The sequence below is a fragment of the Neoarius graeffei genome, chromosome 13 (assembly GCF_027579695.1).
Source record: "Neoarius graeffei isolate fNeoGra1 chromosome 13, fNeoGra1.pri, whole genome shotgun sequence".
Taxonomy (NCBI): Eukaryota; Metazoa; Chordata; class Actinopteri; order Siluriformes; family Ariidae; genus Neoarius; species Neoarius graeffei.
The window spans coordinates 527,501-553,696 of record NC_083581.1 but is presented as its reverse complement, the minus strand read 5'-3'; the positions used below and the strand labels follow the sequence as shown (position 1 = coordinate 553,696).

The 26,196-nt window shown below is 53.8% G+C and overlaps 1 protein-coding gene across 2 annotated transcripts in view; it reads left to right on the top strand.

Moving 5' to 3' along the window:
• The window catches only part of hdac7a (histone deacetylase 7a), a 159,597-nt gene that overhangs the window by 106,568 nt on the left and 26,833 nt on the right, over positions 1 to 26,196 (top strand). For both annotated transcript variants that reach the window (XM_060937070.1, XM_060937069.1), the window contains exons 6-15: positions 1,768 to 1,868; positions 2,138 to 2,254; positions 2,969 to 3,078; positions 3,411 to 3,512; positions 4,057 to 4,213; positions 5,806 to 5,978; positions 6,123 to 6,299; positions 6,801 to 7,008; positions 7,144 to 7,277; positions 23,622 to 23,742. In XM_060937070.1, coding sequence (XP_060793053.1) covers positions 1,768 to 1,868; positions 2,138 to 2,254; positions 2,969 to 3,078; positions 3,411 to 3,512; positions 4,057 to 4,213; positions 5,806 to 5,978; positions 6,123 to 6,299; positions 6,801 to 7,008; positions 7,144 to 7,277; positions 23,622 to 23,742 — 1,400 coding nt within the window. The remainder of the gene's footprint in view (positions 1 to 1,767; positions 1,869 to 2,137; positions 2,255 to 2,968; positions 3,079 to 3,410; positions 3,513 to 4,056; positions 4,214 to 5,805; positions 5,979 to 6,122; positions 6,300 to 6,800; positions 7,009 to 7,143; positions 7,278 to 23,621; positions 23,743 to 26,196) is intronic.

Genomic DNA, 26,196 nt, shown 5'->3' with positions numbered 1-26,196 from the left:
AATAAAATATGGAATTTTGAAACTTCCACATCATTGCATTCCGTTTTTATTTACAATTTGTACTTTGTCCCAACTTTTTTGCAATCGGGGTTGTAATAAAAACATATGAAATTTTCACTTTTGCATTTTCACAATCTTCAGAAAATCAGTGTGTGTAAATAACACTTTTTTGTTCAAAATATTACAAACATGAAGTCCATTCTGGCAGCACGGTGGTGTAGTGGTTAGCGCTGTCGCCTCATAGCAAGAAGGTCCTGGGTTCGAGCCCCGGGGCCGGCGAGGGCCTTTCTGTGCGGAGTTTGCATGTTCTCCCCGTGTCTGCGTGGGTTTCCTCCGGGTGCTCCGGTTTCCCCCACAGTCCAAAGACATGCAGGTTAGGTTAACTGGTGACTCTAAATTGAGCGTAGGTGTGAATGTGAGTGTGAATGGTTGTCTGTGTCTATGTGTCAGCCCTGTGATGACCTGGCGACTTGTCCAGGGTGAACCCCGCCTTTCGCCCGTAGTCAGCTGGGATAGGATCCAGCTCGCCTGCGACCCTGTAGAACAGGATAAAGCCGCTAGAGATAATGGATGGATGGATGAACTCCATTCCTTGCTGATCTTTGCCCCCTAGTGGTAGGAGTGGGAACGACACTCAGAATCAACAAATGTAACATTTTAAACATTAAAGGGGAACTGAAGTCATTTTTAAAACTTGCTTTATTCCTTAATTAACGTGTTCTTCAATTATGTTTTCGGTTTTAGTAACTTTATGTTGTGACTCGTATGGGCAACTAATTGCAATTAAATATTATACTTATCGGCCTATTGGGTTTTTAGCCGTGTTGAATTTGGTTCGTTTGGTCCACGGCAGGCGTCGCTTATCTGTGCAATCTTCACGAGACTTGTGCGAGACTTTGAAACGTGACGTGTCAGCCAGGTGTCAGTGCCTCCATTTTAAAAATTATTTTCCAAACAAAATATTGCACAACAACGAGTTTAAATGACGATTACTGCCTACTTTTTTCAAACTTTCCTGATTGCTATCAGAACAAACAAAACTTGTGGTTTTGATTAAGTCAGCGTTTGAAAGAGGGCGCGCGTCTTTTGCAACGCTGGCAGATGTTGGTCACTTTGATTTCCGCTGTACGTTTTACTTCTGTCCTACGATGTCTCGCACAGATCTCAACGAATCTCGTTTACGGCCGTTGCTTTGACATATGCACTGATGTATTACAGTATATTTTAAACACTCAGAACTTGCTATAGCAGCGACAAAATAGCGATCAAACATGCATTCAAATATTTAATAAAATGAGATAAATAGAATTTTGATAAGAAAAATTTTGCCTTCAGTTTAATTATTAGATGTTTTAAACATTTTATCTCAAGCTGTATTCAGTGCTTATTACTGCATTTTCTTTACATTGTGTTCCTGCTCCATAAATTCAGTCACAAAATGACAAAGGTTCAAATTCTGCTTTGGGTTACAGTTAGCGTTACAAAAACAGAAAATATCCGAAAGACAAAACTATCTTTGTTGTGTTAGTTAGATTTTAACGTTTTCACTCTTTACATTTGATGCAGAGAATAAGATTTCCTCCTCTCCACACTCAGAGCATTTATTTTCATTAATTATATTTATAATGCTCTTGCCATGAAGTTACTTTTTAAATTTAATTAATATTCTCTGTTTTTGTTTTTTATAGTGGTCAGGTTTCCTTTTTTTAGTTGCCATAGTAATATGTGTGTGTGTGTGTGTGTGTGTGTGTGTGTGTGTGTGTGTAGAGAGTTGGCTCCAGATCCCAATGTTCCTCTGCAGTCGCTGTTCTCGTCTCCTCCACAGACACTGAGTGACGGAGCAGAAGATCCTCCACTACGGAGAGCAAGTACGTCTCTCTCTCACACACACACACACACACACACACACACACACGCTTTATTTTTGTCTCGATGTCAGATTGTTGTGTATTGTTGTGTTAGTGAGTGTAGCAGCAGCTCCATCAGTAATAAACACAGGGCTGTGGTTGATTTCTGTCTCACCCAGACTGGAGATTCATGCAGCCAATCAGTGACAGTTGTTGTGGTCATGTGATAACACAGAGGGACACACCCTCTAGATCTGATCTCCATTTACATTGATCTTTTCCACACACAGCCTCTGAGCCAAACCTGAAGATGAAGCTGAAGAAACATCTACACACTCGGAAGAGTCCACTAACCCGGAAGCAGAGTGCCCCGCCCACCATCAAACCCCACAGACCTGACACGCTTGGTAGGCACGCGCGCGCACACACACACACACACACGTTCATACAAATTCTCTCTTGCTGTCTGTCTCTCTCACAGTCATTGTGTCTTTTTCTCTTTTGCTACCTGTCTGTCTCTCTCTGCTTGCCTGTCTGTCTTTCTGCCTGCCTGCCTGTCTGTCTGTCTGTCTGTCTGTCTGTCTGTCTCTCTGCTTGCCTGTCTGTCTCACTGCCTGCCTGTCTGTCTCACTGCCTGCCTGTCTGTCTTTCTGCCTGCCTGTCTGTTTGTCTGTCTCTCTGCTTGCCTGTCTGTCTGTCTCTCTGCCTGTCTGTCTTTCTGCCTGCCTGTCTGTCCCTCTGCCTGCCTGTCTGTCCCTCTGTCTGTCCGTCTGTCCTTCTGCCTGCCTGTCTGTCTCCCTGCCTGTCTGTCTCTCTGCCTGCCTGACTGTGTCACTGCCTGTCCGCCTATCTGCCTGTCTGTCCCTCTGCCTGCCTGTCTGTCCCTCTGCCTGCCTGTCTGTCCCTCTGCCTGCCTGTCTGTCTCTCTGCCTGCCTGTCTGTCTCACTGCCTGTCTCTCTCTCCGCCTGCCTGACTGTGTCACTGCCTGTCTGTCTCTCTGCCTGCTTGTCTGTCTCGCTGCCTGCTTGTTTGTCTCACTGCCTGTCTGTCTCTCCACCTGCCTGTCTGTCTCTCTGCCTGCCTGTCTGCCTGTCTCTCCACCTGCCTGTCTGTCTCTCAGACTCGTCTCCCAGCAGCAGTAGTACTCCTGTATCAGGCTGCAGTTCTCCTAATGACACGCTGCCCAGTGAGAACGGAGTGCTGCCCCCTACTGCCAGCCTGACACACGAGGTGCGTACACACACACACACACATACACACACACACACACACACACACACTGAAGTGCTTGTTAATATGCAGTCAGTCCTTTGTGAATGTTGTTGAGAAAATAGTGTGTGTAATTAAATGTTTTAAGCAGAGACACAAAAGAAGGCTGAGCTGTCTGATTCCTAACACACACACACACACACACACACACACACACACAGACAGGGGTTTTGTTACTCAGGGTGTGTTTCATTAGGGACGAGCTGCTGCAGTTATTTTACTGCTCCACATTCTGATTCACTCACCTCACGTTTATAAACTGTGTGTGTGTGTGTGTGTGTGTGTGTGTGTAGGCTCAGAGGGTGTTACTCTCTGATGGATCTGTAGCTCATTTCTCTGTCCCGACGGCTTCCACCCTCCCCACCATCACACTGGGACTTCCAGCTCATGCCAAGGTAATCCATCCATCCATCAGTCTACTCATCCATAAACACATCCCTCCATCCTTCTCTTCTTCCAGCCTCAACACTGAATCACAGCAGTGAAATTATCATCTCAGTTTTATTTGTATTGTAATTTTATTAACCAAAGCAGTTTTACTGAAATGTATAAATTCAGGATTTAAATTTGAAACATACGAATTTATAAATTTGTCCCGATATATATAATTAATATCTCAGTGTCTCGCACTTCATCCCTCCATTCATTTATTATTCTTCCTTTCCTTCACGTCCCTCTATCCCTCCCTCCACCTCTCCATTCTTCCATCTGCTTAGAGTGTTTAGTATTAGTGTTTATAATTAGTTTAACATTAGAGTGTAGTGTTAATATTGTAGTGACGTAATGATTAACTCTTCTTTCTGAGTGGAAAATAAGGCTGCGGCACGTCGACGCCCTTCTGTGTGGCCTTTTGCTGCCCTTTGGGCTTCACCCCATGTCAGGCCCATCTCTTAACATCTGCCCTTAATCAGTATGTTATGTTGAATGATGATGATGCAGGCGGAGGGGGAACTAGGTTCTCTGAAACTGAGTCAGGTTCCTCTGGTATCATCGGGTTCTCCACTGTTGGTTCCTCTGGGTGTTGAGGAGCAGAACCTGGTACAGCCCGTCCTTATCCTGGAGCCATCTGGACTTGTCCACACTCCACTGCTCACAGGTGAGACTGTCATACACACGCTGTAAAACACAAACTACCACACACATCATAACCCAGACAGAGTAACACACAGTGGTTACGTTTACACACCAATATTCCACTGTTATTCTGAACATGACGGGATTTGGGATTTGATCCTGTAAACAGCAGACTGTTTGGATGGTCCAAATTTGGCTTTATTCTGAATTTAGTATTTTCTGTATAAGACGTAGGATATGCCGATATTATTTGGGTTTTAGGAGTTTTTAATTGGAATATTGGAATATTTTGTGCATGTAAACATGGTGACTGTAACAAACACCATAAAAACACACAAACTGTAATACAGACAGTGTAACACACACACACTAACACAGAAACTGGAACACAGACAGTGTAACACACACACACTAACACAGAAACTGGAACACACACGCAAACACACACACAGTAAGATGCACAGTAGTGCGTACACTCCAACACTCACACTCTAACGTAAACTATAACACACACTGCTACACACACTGTAAAACTTTGGAACACACTGTAAGACACACTCTAGCACACACACACACTGTAACTCACACACTGTAGCACATTGTAACACTAACACACACTGCAGCACAATCGCTCTAACACTTACAGAACGTAACAAACACATCACGTAAGATGCACTGTGGTGCATACACTGTAACACACACTGCAAAACACACACTACACACACTGTAATGCAAACACACACTGTAACACACACTGTAATGCTCATACATACTGTAACACACACTGCAAAACACACACTACACACACTGTAATGCAAACACACACTGTAACACACAAAAACACAGTGGAACACACACGTGCACTGTAATTCTCAGACACTATAATACACATTGTAACACACACACACACACACACACACACACACAAACACTCTAACACATGCTGTAACACACTATATCACACACTCTAACATTAGCACACTGTAACACACTCTGTATCACACATACTATGTAAAACATTGCAACACACTAGAAAAAGAAGAAGAAACCTTTATTCGTCACATGCACACTTCCAGCACAGTGAGATTCATCCTCTGCATTTAACCCATCTGAAGCAGTGAACACACACACACACACACACACACACACACACACCTAGAGCAGTGGGCAGCCACACCAGAGCGCCCGGGGAGCAGTCAGGGGTTCGGTACCTCGCTCAAGGGCACCTCAGCCCAAGGCCGCCCCACATTAACCGAACCGCATGTCTTTGGACTGTGGGGGAAACCGGAGCACCCGGAGGAAACCCACGCGGACACGGGGAGAACATGCAAACTCCACACAGAAAGGCCCTCGCCGGCCACGGGGCTCGAACCCAGGACCTTCTTGCTGTGAGGCGACAGTGCTAACCACTACACACTGTAACACAAATTATAATACACATTATAACACTTAAAGGTACTGTAACACACACTGTAACACACATTGTAACACACTGAACCCTCTCGTACTTACACCAAAATGCACACATTTTATCTGACTCCTGGCCACTTCCCCTGCTGTGGATCATTAAAAAACTGTGTGTGTGTGTGTGTGTGTGTGTGTGTGTGTGTGTAGTTCCAGGTCTGGCTCCAGTTCCTTTGCATGTCAGTGCTGCTCACAAACCACTGAGCCGCACACGGTCTGAGCCGCTGCCCCCGAGTCCCCGCACCATACACACGCACCTACTGCAACAACAACACAACACACAGCTGCTGGAAAGACTGAAACAACAAACACACCTTGGCAAGGTATATACACACACACACACACACACACACGCACTATCATATTAGTATTCACTTCTGCAGACTGTATGTTATCTATTGAACAGTCAGCTTTAATTGTGTGTGTGTGTGTGTGTGTGTGTGTGTGTGTGTGTGCGTGTTCTGCAGCTCATGTCTAAGTCGAGTGAGAAGCCACGTCTCTGTCAAATTCCCTCTGAGGACATGGACTCGGAGGAGGTGGGGACGTCATCCAGCAATGTAAATAAAAGCAGGGCGGAGTCACAAAGGGAAGCCGAGACTCAGGATGATCAGCTCAGCCTTCAACAGACCCTCATTCTGAACCAGGTAACACACACACACACACACACACACACACACACACACACAGAGCTTACAAAGCTCACATGGGTGCATTTGCATGTATATTTATTTTGCATGGCCACACCCACCAGCACAGTCACTTGAACACCTTTCGTTAGAATTTCACTTATTAGATTAAATATTCTCTCAGTAAATATGGCTCTAAATTCTGATGGATATTTGTGAAGCGTTTTTAAATGTTTTTTACACACACACACACACACACACACACACACACACACACACACAGGCAGGTGAACATATGACATGAACATATCAGGACCAGCGTTTCATCACAAACACAGAGCACAGAGTGTAGAACTGACTGCTCTCCAGCAGAGGGTGCTCTCACCACCCCACTGTTCCACTGTTCCTTCTCACGAAACTCACAAGGGGACAGCAGAGTCCTTCAGGCTTCCCTTAACCGTGTCTGTGTCTGTGTGTGTGTGTGTGTGTGTGTGTGTGTGTGTGTGTGTGTGTGTGTAGTCACGTCTTTGGGAGACGCAGAAACAACTGCAGCAACTGCGCAGACACACGGCTCAAATGGCATTACCCATGATGCTCAGCGGCATGCACCGCCCACTTTCACGCACACAGTCCTCACCAGCCTCCACTTCACACACACTGCCTGACAAAACACTGCCCATCGCCACAGCAACCGAGCCCAGCCTCAGCCAATCACGCTTTACCACAGGTAAGACTGCAGAGCACTCGGAGGGCTGCGGGTCGGATTTAAACACTGAGTTGACTCTTTGTTTATTATTATTTTAACTTTTCTTATGTAAAAGCTTTAGTGTTTGAATGTATTGAAACGTGTGTGTGTGTGTAGGTCTCGTATATGACTCTCAGATGTTAAAGCACCAGTGTACATGTGGCGATAACAGCTCTCACCCAGAGCATGCTGGGAGAATTCAGAGCATCTGGTCTCGGCTGCAGGAGCGTGGACTGAGAGCGCAGTGTGAGGTAGCACGCTAACTCCACTACACCCTGCTGCCCCTACAACACCCTACTACCCCACAACACCCTACTGCTCCTACAATACCCTACTGCCCCTACAACACCCTACTACCCCACAACACCCTACTGCTCCTACAATACCCTACTGCCCCTACAACACCCTACTGCCCCTACAACACCCTACTACCCCACAACACCCTACTGCTCCTACAATACCCTACTGCCCCTACAACACCCTACTGCCCCACAACACCCTACTGCCCCTACAACACCCGACTGCCCCTACAACACCCGACTGCCCCATGACACTTGACTACCCCTACAACACCCTGCTGCCCCCACAACACCCTACTGCCCCACAACACTCTACTGCTCCTACAACACCCTGCTGCCCCTACAACACCCTGCTGCCCCACGACACCCTACTACCCCTACGACACCCGACTGCTCCTATGACACCCGACTGCCCCTACAACACCCTACTGCCCCTACAACACCTGACTGCCCCATGACACTTGACTACCCCTACAACACCCTGCTGCCCCCACAACACCCTACTGCTCCTACAACACCCTACTGCCCCACAACACCCTGCTGCCCCTACGACACCCTGCTGCCCCTACGACACCCTACTACCCCTACGACACCCGACTGCCCCATGACACCCGACTGCCCCTACGACACCCTACTGCCCCTACAACACCCGACTGCCCCATGACACTTGACTACCCCTACAACACCCTGCTGCCCCTACAACACCCTACTGCCCCTACGACACCCGACTGCCCCTACGACATCCTACTGCCCCTACAACACCCGACTGCCCCATGACACTTGACTACCCCTACAACACCCTACTGCCCCTACAACATCCTACTGCCCCACAACACCCTACTGCCCCTACAACACCCTACTGCCCCTACAACACCCTACTGCCCCTACAAAACCCGACTGCCCCATGACACTTGACTACCCTCACAACACCCTGCTGCCCCCACAACACCCTACTGCCCCACAACACCCTACTGCCCCACAACACCCTACTGCCCCACAACACCCTACTGCCCCTACAACACCCGACTGCCCCTACAACACCCGACTGCCCCATGACACTTGACTACCCCTACAACACCCTGCTGCCCCCACAACACCCTACTGCCCCACAACACTCTACTGCTCCTACAACACCCTACTGCCCCTACAACACCCTGCTGCCCCACGACACCCTACTACCCCTACGACACCCGACTGCTCCTATGACACCCGACTGCCCCTACAACACCCTACTGCCCCTACAACACCTGACTGCCCCATGACACTTGACTACCCCTACAACACCCTGCTGCCCCCACAACACCCTACTGCTCCTACAACACCCTACTGCCCCACAACACCCTGCTGCCCCTACGACACCCTGCTGCCCCTACGACACCCTACTACCCCTACGACACCCGACTGCCCCATGACACCCGACTGCCCCTACGACACCCTACTGCCCCTACAACACCCGACTGCCCCATGACACTTGACTACCCCTACAACACCCTGCTGCCCCTACAACACCCTACTGCCCCTACGACACCCGACTGCCCCTACGACATCCTACTGCCCCTACAACACCCGACTGCCCCATGACACTTGACTACCCCTACAACACCCTGCTGCCCCTACAACACCCTACTGCCCCACAACACCCTACTGCTCCTACAACACCCTACTGCCCCCACAACACCCTACTGCCCCCACAACACCCTACTGCCCCCACAACACCCTACTGCCCCTACAACACCCGACTGCCCCTACAAAACCCTACTGCCCCATGACACTTGACTACCCTCACAACACCCTGCTGCCCCCACAACACCCTACTGCCCCACAACACCCTACTGCCCCTACGACACCCTACTGCCCCTACGACATCCGACTGCCCCTACGACACCCTACTGCCCCTACAACACCTGACTGCCCCAAGACACTTGACTACCCCTACAACACCCGACTGCCCCTACAACACCCTGCTGCCCCTACAACACCCTGCTGCCCCACAACACCCTACTGCTCCTACAACACCCGACTGCCCCACGACACCCGACTGCCCCACGACACCCGACTGCCCCTACGACACCCTACTGCCCCTACGACACCCTACTGCCCCTACAACACCTGACTGCCCCAAGACACTTGACTAATCCTACAACACCCTACTGCCCCTACAACACCCTACTGCTCCTACAACACCCTTCTGCCCCTACAACACCCTACTGCCCCTACAACACCCTACTGCTCCTACAACACCCTACTGTTCCACAACACCCTACTGCTCCTACAACACCCGACTGCCCCTACGACACCCTACTGCTCCTACAACACCCTACTGCCCCACAACATCCTACTGCTCCTACAACACCCAACTGCCCCATGACACTTGACTACCCCTACAACACCCTGCTGCCCCTACAACACCCGACTGCCCCACAACACCCTACTGTTCCTACAACACCCGACTGCCCCTACGACACCCTACTGCCCCTACAACACCCAACTGCCCCATGACACTTGACTACCCCTACAACACCCTGCTGCCCCTACAACACCCAACTGCCCCATGACACTTGACTACCCCTACAACACCCTGCTGCCCCTACAACACCCGACTGCCCCTACGACACGTGACTACCCCAACAACACCCTACTGCCCCTACAACACCCTACTGCCCCTACAACACCCTACTGCTCCTACAACACCCGACTGCCCCTACAACACCCTACTGCCCCTACAACACCCTACTGCCCCACAACACCCTACTGCTCATATAACACCCTACTGCCCCTACAACACCCTACTGCCCCTACAACACCCAACTGCCCCTACAACACCTTACTGCTCCTACAACACCCTACTGCCCCACAGCACCCTACTGCTCCTACAACACCCGACTGCCCCATGGCACTTGACTACCCCTACAACACCCTACTGCCCCTACAACACCCTACTGCTCCTACAACACCCGACTGCCCCATGACACTTGACTACCCCTACAACACCCTACTGCCCCTACAACACCCTACTGCTCCTACAAAACCCTACTGCCCCACAACACCCTACTGCCCCTACAACACCCAACTGCCCCTACAAAACCCGACTGCCCCATGACACTTGACTACCCCTACAACACCCTGCTGCCCCCACAACACCCTACTGCCCCACAACACCCTACTGCTCCTACAACACCCGACTGCCCCATGACACTTGACTACTCCTACAACACCCTACTGTCCCTACAACACCTTACTGCCCCTACAACACCCTACTGCTCCTACAACACCCTACTGCCCCACAACACCCTACTGCCCCACAACACCCTACTGCCCCTACAACACCCGACTGCCCCTACAAAACCTGACTGCCCCATGACACTTGACTACCCCTACAACACCCTGCTGCCCCCACAACACCCTACTGCCCCACAACACCCTACTGCTCCTACAACACCCTACTGCCCCTACAACACCCGACTGCCCCATGACACTTGACTACCCCTACAACACCCTACTGCTCCTACAACACCCTGCTGCCCTCACAACACCCTGCTGCCCCTACAACACCCTACTGCCCCACAACACCCTACTGCTCCTACAACACCCTACTGCTCCTACAACACCCTTCTGCCCCACAACACCCTTCTGCCCCACAACACCCTACTGCTCCTACAACACCCGACTGCCCCTACGACACCCTATTGCTCCTACAACACCCTACTGCCCCACAACACCCTACTGCTCCTACAACACCTGACTGCCCCATGACACTTAACTACCCCTACAACACCCTGCTGCCCCTACAACACCCGACTGCCCCACAACACCCTACTGCTCCTACAACACCCGACTGCCCCTACGACACCCTACTGCCCCTACAACACCCGAATGCCCCATGACACTTTACCCCTACAACACCCTGCTGCCCCTACAACACCCGACTGCCCCTACGACACTTGACTACCCCAACAACACCCTACTGCCCCTACAACACCCGACTGCCCCTACGACACCCGACTGCCCCACAACACCCGACTTCCCCTACAACACCCTACTGCCCCTACAACACCGGATTGCCCCTACAACACCCTACTGCCCCTACAACACCCTACTGCTCCTACAACACCTGACTGCCCCATGACACTTGACTACCCCTACAACACCCTACTGCCCCTACAACACCCTACCGCTCCTACAACACCCTACTGCCCCACAACACCCTACTGCTCCTACAACACCCGACTGCCCCTATGACACCCGACTGCCCCTTGACACTTGACTACCCCTACAACACCCTGCTGCCCCTACAACACCCGACTGCCCCTACAACACTTGACTACCCCAACAACACCCTACTGCCCCTACAACACCCGACTGCCCCACAACACCCGACTTTCCCTACAACACCCTACTGCCCCTACAACACCGGATTGCTCCTACAACACTCTACTGCCCCTACAACACCCTACTGCCTCACAACACCCTACTGCTCCTACAACACCTGACTGCCCCATGACACTTGACTACCCCTACAACACTCTACTGCCCCTACAACACCCTACTGCCCCACAACACCCTACTGCCCCACAACACTCTACTGCCCCACAACACCCTACTGCTCCTACAACACCCGACTGCCCCATGACACTTGACTACCCCTACAACACCCTGCTGCCCCTACAACACCCGACTGCCCCTACAACACTTGACTACCCCAACAACACCCTACTGCCCCTACAACACCGGATTACCCCTACAACACCATACTGCCCCTACAACACCCTACTGCCCCTACAACACTCGACTGCCCCACAACACCCTACTGCTCCTACAACACCCAACTGCCCCATGACACTTGACTACCCCTACAACACCCTGCTGCCCCCACAACACCCTACTGCTCCTACAACACCCTACTGCCCCACAACACCCTGCTGCCCCTACGACACCCTGCTGCCCCTACGACACCCTACTACCCCTACGACACCCGACTGCCCCATGACACCCGACTGCCCCTACGACACCCTACTGCCCCTACAACACCCGACTGCCCCATGACACTTGACTACCCCTACAACACCCTGCTGCCCCTACAACACCCTACTGCCCCTACGACACCCGACTGCCCCTACGACATCCTACTGCCCCTACAACACCCGACTGCCCCATGACACTTGACTACCCCTACAACACCCTGCTGCCCCTACAACACCCTACTGCCCCACAACACCCTACTGCTCCTACAACACCCTACTGCCCCCACAACACCCTACTGCCCCCACAACACCCTACTGCCCCCACAACACCCTACTGCCCCTACAACACCCGACTGCCCCTACAAAACCCTACTGCCCCATGACACTTGACTACCCTCACAACACCCTGCTGCCCCCACAACACCCTACTGCCCCACAACACCCTACTGCCCCTACGACACCCTACTGCCCCTACGACATCCGACTGCCCCTACGACACCCTACTGCCCCTACAACACCTGACTGCCCCAAGACACTTGACTACCCCTACAACACCCGACTGCCCCTACAACACCCTGCTGCCCCTACAACACCCTGCTGCCCCACAACACCCTACTGCTCCTACAACACCCGACTGCCCCACGACACCCGACTGCCCCACGACACCCGACTGCCCCTACGACACCCTACTGCCCCTACGACACCCTACTGCCCCTACAACACCTGACTGCCCCAAGACACTTGACTAATCCTACAACACCCTACTGCCCCTACAACACCCTACTGCTCCTACAACACCCTTCTGCCCCTACAACACCCTACTGCCCCTACAACACCCTACTGCTCCTACAACACCCTACTGTTCCACAACACCCTACTGCTCCTACAACACCCGACTGCCCCTACGACACCCTACTGCTCCTACAACACCCTACTGCCCCACAACATCCTACTGCTCCTACAACACCCAACTGCCCCATGACACTTGACTACCCCTACAACACCCTGCTGCCCCTACAACACCCGACTGCCCCACAACACCCTACTGTTCCTACAACACCCGACTGCCCCTACGACACCCTACTGCCCCTACAACACCCAACTGCCCCATGACACTTGACTACCCCTACAACACCCTGCTGCCCCTACAACACCCAACTGCCCCATGACACTTGACTACCCCTACAACACCCTGCTGCCCCTACAACACCCGACTGCCCCTACGACACGTGACTACCCCAACAACACCCTACTGCCCCTACAACACCCTACTGCCCCTACAACACCCTACTGCTCCTACAACACCCGACTGCCCCTACAACACCCTACTGCCCCTACAACACCCTACTGCCCCACAACACCCTACTGCTCATATAACACCCTACTGCCCCTACAACACCCTACTGCCCCTACAACACCCAACTGCCCCTACAACACCTTACTGCTCCTACAACACCCTACTGCCCCACAGCACCCTACTGCTCCTACAACACCCGACTGCCCCATGGCACTTGACTACCCCTACAACACCCTACTGCCCCTACAACACCCTACTGCTCCTACAACACCCGACTGCCCCATGACACTTGACTACCCCTACAACACCCTACTGCCCCTACAACACCCTACTGCTCCTACAAAACCCTACTGCCCCACAACACCCTACTGCCCCTACAACACCCAACTGCCCCTACAAAACCCGACTGCCCCATGACACTTGACTACCCCTACAACACCCTGCTGCCCCCACAACACCCTACTGCCCCACAACACCCTACTGCTCCTACAACACCCGACTGCCCCATGACACTTGACTACTCCTACAACACCCTACTGTCCCTACAACACCTTACTGCCCCTACAACACCCTACTGCTCCTACAACACCCTACTGCCCCACAACACCCTACTGCCCCACAACACCCTACTGCCCCTACAACACCCGACTGCCCCTACAAAACCTGACTGCCCCATGACACTTGACTACCCCTACAACACCCTGCTGCCCCCACAACACCCTACTGCCCCACAACACCCTACTGCTCCTACAACACCCTACTGCCCCTACAACACCCGACTGCCCCATGACACTTGACTACCCCTACAACACCCTACTGCTCCTACAACACCCTGCTGCCCTCACAACACCCTGCTGCCCCTACAACACCCTACTGCCCCACAACACCCTACTGCTCCTACAACACCCTACTGCTCCTACAACACCCTTCTGCCCCACAACACCCTTCTGCCCCACAACACCCTACTGCTCCTACAACACCCGACTGCCCCTACGACACCCTATTGCTCCTACAACACCCTACTGCCCCACAACACCCTACTGCTCCTACAACACCTGACTGCCCCATGACACTTAACTACCCCTACAACACCCTGCTGCCCCTACAACACCCGACTGCCCCACAACACCCTACTGCTCCTACAACACCCGACTGCCCCTACGACACCCTACTGCCCCTACAACACCCGAATGCCCCATGACACTTTACCCCTACAACACCCTGCTGCCCCTACAACACCCGACTGCCCCTACGACACTTGACTACCCCAACAACACCCTACTGCCCCTACAACACCCGACTGCCCCTACGACACCCGACTGCCCCACAACACCCGACTTCCCCTACAACACCCTACTGCCCCTACAACACCGGATTGCCCCTACAACACCCTACTGCCCCTACAACACCCTACTGCTCCTACAACACCTGACTGCCCCATGACACTTGACTACCCCTACAACACCCTACTGCCCCTACAACACCCTACCGCTCCTACAACACCCTACTGCCCCACAACACCCTACTGCTCCTACAACACCCGACTGCCCCTACGACACCCTACTGCCCCTACAACACCCGACTGCCCCTTGACACTTGACTACCCCTACAACACCCTGCTGCCCCTACAACACCCGACTGCCCCTACAACACTTGACTACCCCAACAACACCCTACTGCCCCTACAACACCCGACTGCCCCACAACACCCGACTTTCCCTACAACACCCTACTGCCCCTACAACACCGGATTGCTCCTACAACACTCTACTGCCCCTACAACACCCTACTGCTCCTACAACACCCGACTGCCCCATGACACTTGACTACCCCTACAACACCCTGCTGCCCCTACAACACCCGACTGCCCCTACAACACTTGACTACCCCAACAACACCCTACTGCCCCTACAACACCCGACTGCCCCACAACACCCGACTTTCCCTACAACACCCTACTGCCCCTACAACACCGGATTGCTCCTACAACACTCTACTGCCCCTACAACACCCTACTGCCTCACAACACCCTACTGCTCCTACAACACCTGACTGCCCCATGACACTTGACTACCCCTACAACACTCTACTGCCCCTACAACACCCTACTGCCCCACAACACCCTACTGCCCCACAACACTCTACTGCCCCACAACACCCTACTGCTCCTACAACACCCGACTGCCCCATGACACTTGACTACCCCTACAACACCCTGCTGCCCCTACAACACCCGACTGCCCCTACAACACTTGACTACCCCAACAACACCCTACTGCCCCTACAACACCGGATTACCCCTACAACACCATACTGCCCCTACAACACCCTACTGCCCCTACAACACTCGACTGCCCCACAACACCCTACTGCTCCTACAACACCCAACTGCCCCATGACACTTGACTACCCTCACAACACCCTGCTGCCCCCACAACACCCTACTGCCCCACAACACCCTACTGCCCCTACGACACCCTACTGCCCCTACGACATCCGACTGCCCCTACGACACCCTACTGCCCCTACAACACCTGACTGCCCCAAGACACTTGACTACCCCTACAACACCCGACTGCCCCTACAACACCCTGCTGCCCCTACAACACCCTGCTGCCCCACAACACCCTACTGCTCCTACAACACCCGACTGCCCCACGACACCCGACTGCCCCACGACACCCGACTGCCCCTACGACACCCTACTGCCCCTACGACACCCTACTGCCCCTACAACACCTGACTGCCCCAAGACACTTGACTAATCCTACAACACCCTACTGCCCCTACAACACCCTACTGCTCCTACAACACCCTTCTGCCCCTACAACACCCTACTGCCCCTACAACACCCTACTGCTCCTACAACACCCTACTGTTCCACAACACCCTACTGCTCCTACAACACCCGACTGCCCCTACGACACCCTACTGCTCCTACAACACCCTACTGCCCCACAACATCCTACTGCTCCTACAACACCCAACTGCCCCATGACACTTGACTACCCCTACAACACCCTGCTGCCCCTACAACACCCGACTGCCCCACAACACCCTACTGTTCCTACAACACCCGACTGCCCCTACGACACCCTACTGCCCCTACAACACCCAACTGCCCCATGACACTTGACTACCCCTACAACACCCTGCTGCCCCTACAACACCCAACTGCCCCATGACACTTGACTACCCCTACAACACCCTGCTGCCCCTACAACACCCGACTGCCCCTACGACACGTGACTACCCCAACAACACCCTACTGCCCCTACAACACCCTACTGCCCCTACAACACCCTACTGCTCCTACAACACCCGACTGCCCCTACAACACCCTACTGCCCCTACAACACCCTACTGCCCCACAACACCCTACTGCTCATATAACACCCTACTGCCCCTACAACACCCTACTGCCCCTACAACACCCAACTGCCCCTACAACACCTTACTGCTCCTACAACACCCTACTGCCCCACAGCACCCTACTGCTCCTACAACACCCGACTGCCCCATGGCACTTGACTACCCCTACAACACCCTACTGCCCCTACAACACCCTACTGCTCCTACAACACCCGACTGCCCCATGACACTTGACTACCCCTACAACACCCTACTGCCCCTACAACACCCTACTGCTCCTACAAAACCCTACTGCCCCACAACACCCTACTGCCCCTACAACACCCAACTGCCCCTACAAAACCCGACTGCCCCATGACACTTGACTACCCCTACAACACCCTGCTGCCCCCACAACACCCTACTGCCCCACAACACCCTACTGCTCCTACAACACCCGACTGCCCCATGACACTTGACTACTCCTACAACACCCTACTGTCCCTACAACACCTTACTGCCCCTACAACACCCTACTGCTCCTACAACACCCTACTGCCCCACAACACCCTACTGCCCCACAACACCCTACTGCCCCTACAACACCCGACTGCCCCTACAAAACCTGACTGCCCCATGACACTTGACTACCCCTACAACACCCTGCTGCCCCCACAACACCCTACTGCCCCACAACACCCTACTGCTCCTACAACACCCTACTGCCCCTACAACACCCGACTGCCCCATGACACTTGACTACCCCTACAACACCCTACTGCTCCTACAACACCCTGCTGCCCTCACAACACCCTGCTGCCCCTACAACACCCTACTGCCCCACAACACCCTACTGCTCCTACAACACCCTACTGCTCCTACAACACCCTTCTGCCCCACAACACCCTTCTGCCCCACAACACCCTACTGCTCCTACAACACCCGACTGCCCCTACGACACCCTATTGCTCCTACAACACCCTACTGCCCCACAACACCCTACTGCTCCTACAACACCTGACTGCCCCATGACACTTAACTACCCCTACAACACCCTGCTGCCCCTACAACACCCGACTGCCCCACAACACCCTACTGCTCCTACAACACCCGACTGCCCCTACGACACCCTACTGCCCCTACAACACCCGAATGCCCCATGACACTTTACCCCTACAACACCCTGCTGCCCCTACAACACCCGACTGCCCCTACGACACTTGACTACCCCAACAACACCCTACTGCCCCTACAACACCCGACTGCCCCTACGACACCCGACTGCCCCACAACACCCGACTTCCCCTACAACACCCTACTGCCCCTACAACACCGGATTGCCCCTACAACACCCTACTGCCCCTACAACACCCTACTGCTCCTACAACACCTGACTGCCCCATGACACTTGACTACCCCTACAACACCCTACTGCCCCTACAACACCCTACCGCTCCTACAACACCCTACTGCCCCACAACACCCTACTGCTCCTACAACACCCGACTGCCCCTACGACACCCTACTGCCCCTACAACACCCGACTGCCCCTTGACACTTGACTACCCCTACAACACCCTGCTGCCCCTACAACACCCGACTGCCCCTACAACACTTGACTACCCCAACAACACCCTACTGCCCCTACAACACCCGACTGCCCCACAACACCCGACTTTCCCTACAACACCCTACTGCCCCTACAACACCGGATTGCTCCTACAACACTCTACTGCCCCTACAACACCCTACTGCTCCTACAACACCCGACTGCCCCATGACACTTGACTACCCCTACAACACCCTGCTGCCCCTACAACACCCGACTGCCCCTACAACACTTGACTACCCCAACAACACCCTACTGCCCCTACAACACCCGACTGCCCCACAACACCCGACTTTCCCTACAACACCCTACTGCCCCTACAACACCGGATTGCTCCTACAACACTCTACTGCCCCTACAACACCCTACTGCCTCACAACACCCTACTGCTCCTACAACACCTGACTGCCCCATGACACTTGACTACCCCTACAACACTCTACTGCCCCTACAACACCCTACTGCCCCACAACACCCTACTGCCCCACAACACTCTACTGCCCCACAACACCCTACTGCTCCTACAACACCCGACTGCCCCATGACACTTGACTACCCCTACAACACCCTGCTGCCCCTACAACACCCGACTGCCCCTACAACACTTGACTACCCCAACAACACCCTACTGCCCCTACAACACCGGATTACCCCTACAACACCATACTGCCCCTACAACACCCTACTGCCCCTACAACACTCGACTGCCCCACAACACCCTACTGCTCCTACAACACCCAACTGCCCCATGACACTTGACTACCCCTACAACACCCTGCTGCCCCCACAACACCCTACTGCTCCTACAACACCCTACTGCCCCACAACACCCTGCTGCCCCTACGACACCCTGCTGCCCCTACGACACCCTACTACCCCTACGACACCCGACTGCCCCATGACACCCGACTGCCCCTACGACACCCTACTGCCCCTACAACACCCGACTGCCCCATGACACTTGACTACCCCTACAACACCCTGCTGCCCCTACAACACCCTACTGCCCCTACGACACCCGACTGCCCCTACGACATCCTACTGCCCCTACAACACCCGACTGCCCCATGACACTTGACTACCCCTACAACACCCTGCTGCCCCTACAACACCCTACTGCCCCACAACACCCTACTGCTCCTACAACACCCTACTGCCCCCACAACACCCTACTGCCCCCACAACACCCTACTGCCCCCACAACACCCTACTGCCCCTACAACACCCGACTGCCCCTACAAAACCCTACTGCCCCATGACACTTGACTACCCTCACAACACCCTGCTGCCCCCACAACACCCTACTGCCCCACAACACCCTACTGCCCCTACGACACCCTACTGCCCCTACGACATCCGACTGCCCCTACGACACCCTACTGCCCCTACAACACCTGACTGCCCCAAGACACTTGACTACCCCTACAACACCCGACTGCCCCTACAACACCCTGCTGCCCCTACAACACCCTGCTGCCCCACAACACCCTACTGCTCCTACAACACCCGACTGCCCCACGACACCCGACTGCCCCACGACACCCGACTGCCCCTACGACACCCTACTGCCCCTACGACACCCTACTGCCCCTACAACACCTGACTGCCCCAAGACACTTGACTAATCCTACAACACCCTACTGCCCCTACAACACCCTACTGCTCCTACAACACCCTTCTGCCCCTACAACACCCTACTGCCCCTACAACACCCTACTGCTCCTACAACACCCTACTGTTCCACAACACCCTACTGCTCCTACAACACCCGACTGCCCCTACGACACCCTACTGCTCCTACAACACCCTACTGCCCCACAACATCCTACTGCTCCTACAACACCCAACTGCCCCATGACACTTGACTACCCCTACAACACCCTGCTGCCCCTACAACACCCGACTGCCCCACAACACCCTACTGTTCCTACAACACCCGACTGCCCCTACGACACCCTACTGCCCCTACAACACCCAACTGCCCCATGACACTTGACTACCCCTACAACACCCTGCTGCCCCTACAACACCCAACTGCCCCATGACACTTGACTACCCCTACAACACCCTGCTGCCCCTACAACACCCGACTGCCCCTACGACACGTGACTACCCCAACAACACCCTACTGCCCCTACAACACCCTACTGCCCCTACAACACCCTACTGCTCCTACAACACCCGACTGCCCCTACAACACCCTACTGCCCCTACAACACCCTACTGCCCCACAACACCCTACTGCTCATATAACACCCTACTGCCCCTACAACACCCTACTGCCCCTACAACACCCAACTGCCCCTACAACACCTTACTGCTCCTACAACACCCTACTGCCCCACAGCACCCTACTGCTCCTACAACACCCGACTGCCCCATGGCACTTGACTACCCCTACAACACCCTACTGCCCCTACAACACCCTACTGCTCCTACAACACCCGACTGCCCCATGACACTTGACTACCCCTACAACACCCTACTGCCCCTACAACACCCTACTGCTCCTACAAAACCCTACTGCCCCACAACACCCTACTGCCCCTACAACACCCAACTGCCCCTACAAAACCCGACTGCCCCATGACACTTGACTACCCCTACAACACCCTGCTGCCCCCACAACACCCTACTGCCCCACAACACCCTACTGCTCCTACAACACCCGACTGCCCCATGACACTTGACTACTCCTACAACACCCTACTGTCCCTACAACACCTTACTGCCCCTACAACACCCTACTGCTCCTACAACACCCTACTGCCCCACAACACCCTACTGCCCCACAACACCCTACTGCCCCTACAACACCCGACTGCCCCTACAAAACCTGACTGCCCCATGACACTTGACTACCCCTACAACACCCTGCTGCCCCCACAACACCCTACTGCCCCACAACACCCTACTGCTCCTACAACACCCTACTGCCCCTACAACACCCGACTGCCCCATGACACTTGACTACCCCTACAACACCCTACTGCTCCTACAACACCCTGCTGCCCTCACAACACCCTGCTGCCCCTACAACACCCTACTGCCCCACAACACCCTACTGCTCCTACAACACCCTACTGCTCCTACAACACCCTTCTGCCCCACAACACCCTTCTGCCCCACAACACCCTACTGCTCCTACAACACCCGACTGCCCCTACGACACCCTATTGCTCCTACAACACCCTACTGCCCCACAACACCCTACTGCTCCTACAACACCTGACTGCCCCATGACACTTAACTACCCCTACAACACCCTGCTGCCCCTACAACACCCGACTGCCCCACAACACCCTACTGCTCCTACAACACCCGACTGCCCCTACGACACCCTACTGCCCCTACAACACCCGAATGCCCCATGACACTTTACCCCTACAACACCCTGCTGCCCCTACAACACCCGACTGCCCCTACGACACTTGACTACCCCAACAACACCCTACTGCCCCTACAACACCCGACTGCCCCTACGACACCCGACTGCCCCACAACACCCGACTTCCCCTACAACACCCTACTGCCCCTACAACACCGGATTGCCCCTACAACACCCTACTGCCCCTACAACACCCTACTGCTCCTACAACACCTGACTGCCCCATGACACTTGACTACCCCTACAACACCCTACTGCCCCTACAACACCCTACCGCTCCTACAACACCCTACTGCCCCACAACACCCTACTGCTCCTACAACACCCGACTGCCCCTACGACACCCTACTGCCCCTACAACACCCGACTGCCCCTTGACACTTGACTACCCCTACAACACCCTGCTGCCCCTACAACACCCGACTGCCCCTACAACACTTGACTACCCCAACAACACCCTACTGCCCCTACAACACCCGACTGCCCCACAACACCCGACTTTCCCTACAACACCCTACTGCCCCTACAACACCGGATTGCTCCTACAACACTCTACTGCCCCTACAACACCCTACTGCCTCACAACACCCTACTGCTCCTACAACACCTGACTGCCCCATGACACTTGACTACCCCTACAACACTCTACTGCCCCTACAACACCCTACTGCCCCACAACACCCTACTGCCCCACAACACTCTACTGCCCCACAACACCCTACTGCTCCTACAACACCCGACTGCCCCATGACACTTGACTACCCCTACAACACCCTGCTGCCCCTACAACACCCGACTGCCCCTACAACACTTGACTACCCCAACAACACCCTACTGCCCCTACAACACCGGATTACCCCTACAACACCGTACTGCCCCTACAACACCCTACTGCCCCTACAACACTCGACTGCCCCACAACACCCTACTGCTCCTACAACACCCAACTGCCCCATGACACTTGACTACCCCTACAACACCCTGCTGCCCCTACAACACCCGACTGCCCCACAACAACCTACTGCTCCTACAACACCCGACTGCCCCACAACACCCTACTGCTCCTACAACACCCTACTGCCCCTACAACACCCTACTGCCCCTACAACACCCGACTGCCCCATGACACTTGACTACCCCTACAACACCCTGCTGCCCCTACAACACCCGACTGCCCCTACAACACTTGACTACCCCAACAACACCCGACTGCCCCTACAACACCCGACTTCCCCTACAACACCGGATTACCCCTACAACACCCTACTGCCCCTACAACACCGGATTACCCCTACAACACCCTACTGCTCCTACAACACCGGATTACCCCTACAACACCCTACTGCCCCTACAACACCCTACTGCCCCTACAACACTCGACTGCCCCAACAACACTCGACTGCCCCTACAACACCCTACTACTTCCTACTAAAGCCTACTTCCTGCGACAACACCCATCTGCCCTACAACACCCTTTTACCCCAATTTACCCTACTGCCCACTTTTACATCTTGTTATACCCCACCACGCACCACCACATCCTACAAATCCCTGCTACACCTTAACTGCCCTGTACTGTTCATTGCTGTTCTCCACTACAGCCGACTTAAATGTACTTTATTGCTTCTGTCCACTGCACCCTACTGCACATGATTACTCAGTGTGTGTGTGTGTGTGTGTGTGTGTATAGAGTATTCGTGGTCGTAAAGCGACTCTGGAGGAGTTACAGTCGGTTCATACAGAACGTCATGTTCTCCTGTACGGCACAAACCCACTGAACCGCCTCAAACTGGACAACCGCAACCTCACCGGTAATGAGCACACATGCGCGCGCACACACACACACACACACACAAGCAGTTGTAACAAACACAACATTTGAGATTAAGTAATTATTATAGCAAGATGGAAATAAGAAAAGGAAGCAACTACAATATAAATGAAATAGAGAGGATTGTTACGTGGGTCAGTGTATGAAACAGAGGGTTTGGGGGTCCATCAGTGTATCAGACAGAGGGTTTGGGGGTCCATCAGTGTATGAGACAGAGGGTTTGGGGGTCCATCAGTGTATCAGACAGAGGGTTTGGGGGTCCATCAGTGTATCAGACAGAGGGTTTGGGGGTCCATCAGTGTATCAGACAGAGGGTTTGGAGGTCCATCAGTGTATGAGACAGAGGGTTTGGGGGTCCATCAGTGTATCAGACAGAGGGTTTGGGGGTCCATCAGTGTATCAGACAGAGGGTTTGGGGGTCCATCAGTGTATCAGACAGAGGGTTTGGGGGTCCATCAGTGTATGAGACTGAGGGTTTGGGGGTCCATCAGTGTATCAGACAGAGGGTTTGGGGGTCCATCAGCGTATCAGACAGAGGGTTTGGGGGTCCATCAGTGTATGAGACAGAGGGTTTGGGGGTCCATCAGTGTATGAGACAGAGGGTTTGGGGGTCCATCAGTGTATGAGACAGAGGGTTTGGGGGTCCATCAGTGTATCAGACAGAGGGTTTGGGGGTCCATCAGTGTATCAGACAGAGGGTTTGGGGGTCCATCAGTGTATCAGACAGAGGGTTTGGGGGTCCATCAGTGTATGAGACTGAGGGTTTGGAGGTCCATCAGTGTATGAGACAGAGGGTTTGGGGGTCCATCAGTGTATGAGACAGAGGGTTTGGGGGTCCATCAGTGTATCAGACAGAGGGTTTGGGGGTCCATCAGTGTATCAGACAGAGGGTTTGGGGGTCCATCAGTGTATGAGACTGAGGGTTTGGGGGTCCATCAGTGTATCAGACAGAGGGTTTGGGGGTCCATCAGTGTATGAGACAGAGGGTTTGGGGGTCCATCAGTGTATGAGACAGAGGGTTTGGGGGTCCATCAGTGTATCAGACAGAGGGTTTGGGGGTCCATCAGTGTATGAGACAGAGGGTTTGGGGGTCCATCAGTGTATCAGACAGAGGGTTTGGAGGTCCATCAGTGTATGAGACAGAGGGTTTGGGGGTCCATCAGTGTATCAGACAGAGGGTTTGGGGGTCCATCAGTGTATGAGACTGAGGGTTTGGGGGTCCATCAGTGTATCAGACAGAGGGTTTGGGGGTCCATCAGTGTATCAGACAGAGGGTTTGGGGGTCCATCAGTGTATGAGACAGAGGGTTTGGGGGGCCATCAGTGTATCAGACAGAGGGTTTGGGGGTCCATCAGTGTATCAGACAGAGGGTTTGGGGGTCCATCAATGTATCAGACAGAGGGTTTGGGGGTCCATCAGTGTATCAGACAGAGGGTTTGGGGGTCCATCAGTGTATGAGACAGAGGGTTTGGGGGTCCATCAGTGTATCAGACAGAGGGTTTGGGGGTCCATCAGTGTATGAGACTGAGGGTTTGGGGGTCCATCAGTGTATGAGACAGAGGGTTTGGAGGTCCATCAGTGTATGAGACAGAGGGTTTGGGGGTCCATCAGTGTATCAGACAGAGGGTTTGGGGGTCCATCAGTGTATGAGACTGAGGGTTTGGGGGTCCATCAGTGTATCAGACAGAGGGTTTGGGGGTCCATCAGTGTATCAGACAGAGGGTTTGGGGGTCCATCAGTGTATGAGACTGAGGGTTTGGGGGTCCATCAGTGTATCAGACAGAGGGTTTGGGGGTCCATCAGTGTATGAGACAGAGGGTTTGGGGGTCCATCAGTGTATCAGACAGAGGGTTTGGGGGTCCATCAGTGTATCAGACAGAGGGTTTGGGGGTCCATCAGTGTATCAGACAGAGGGTTTGGGGGTCCATCAGTGTATGAGACTGAGGGTTTGGGGGTCCATCAGTGTATCAGACAGAGGGTTTGGGGGTCCATCAGTGTATGAGACTGATGGTCAGTGGGCTGGTGCATGTGACAGCCAGAGGGTTGGTGGATGTGTTCGTTTCTCAGATGGAGTGTTTGGAGGCGGGTCAGTATATCAGACAGAGGGTTTGCAGGCGAGTCAGTTCATCGGACGGAGGGTTGGTTGGTGGGTCAGCGTGTGGGTTAGTATATCAGATGGCGGGTTGTTGGGCTAGTCAGTGTATCAGACGTTGGGTTGGTGGGCGGGTCAGTGTGTCAGATGGAGGGTTGATAGGCAGGTCACCAATCTCACCCACACACTGACCAGCCTACCAACCCTTCACCAATACTGACCCGCCCACCAAACCTCCCTCTGATACACCCACCAACCCAGCGTCTGATACAGTAACTCGCCCGCCAACCTTCTGTCTAATAAACTGTAGTTGGTGGGCGGGTCAGTGTATCAGACTTTGGG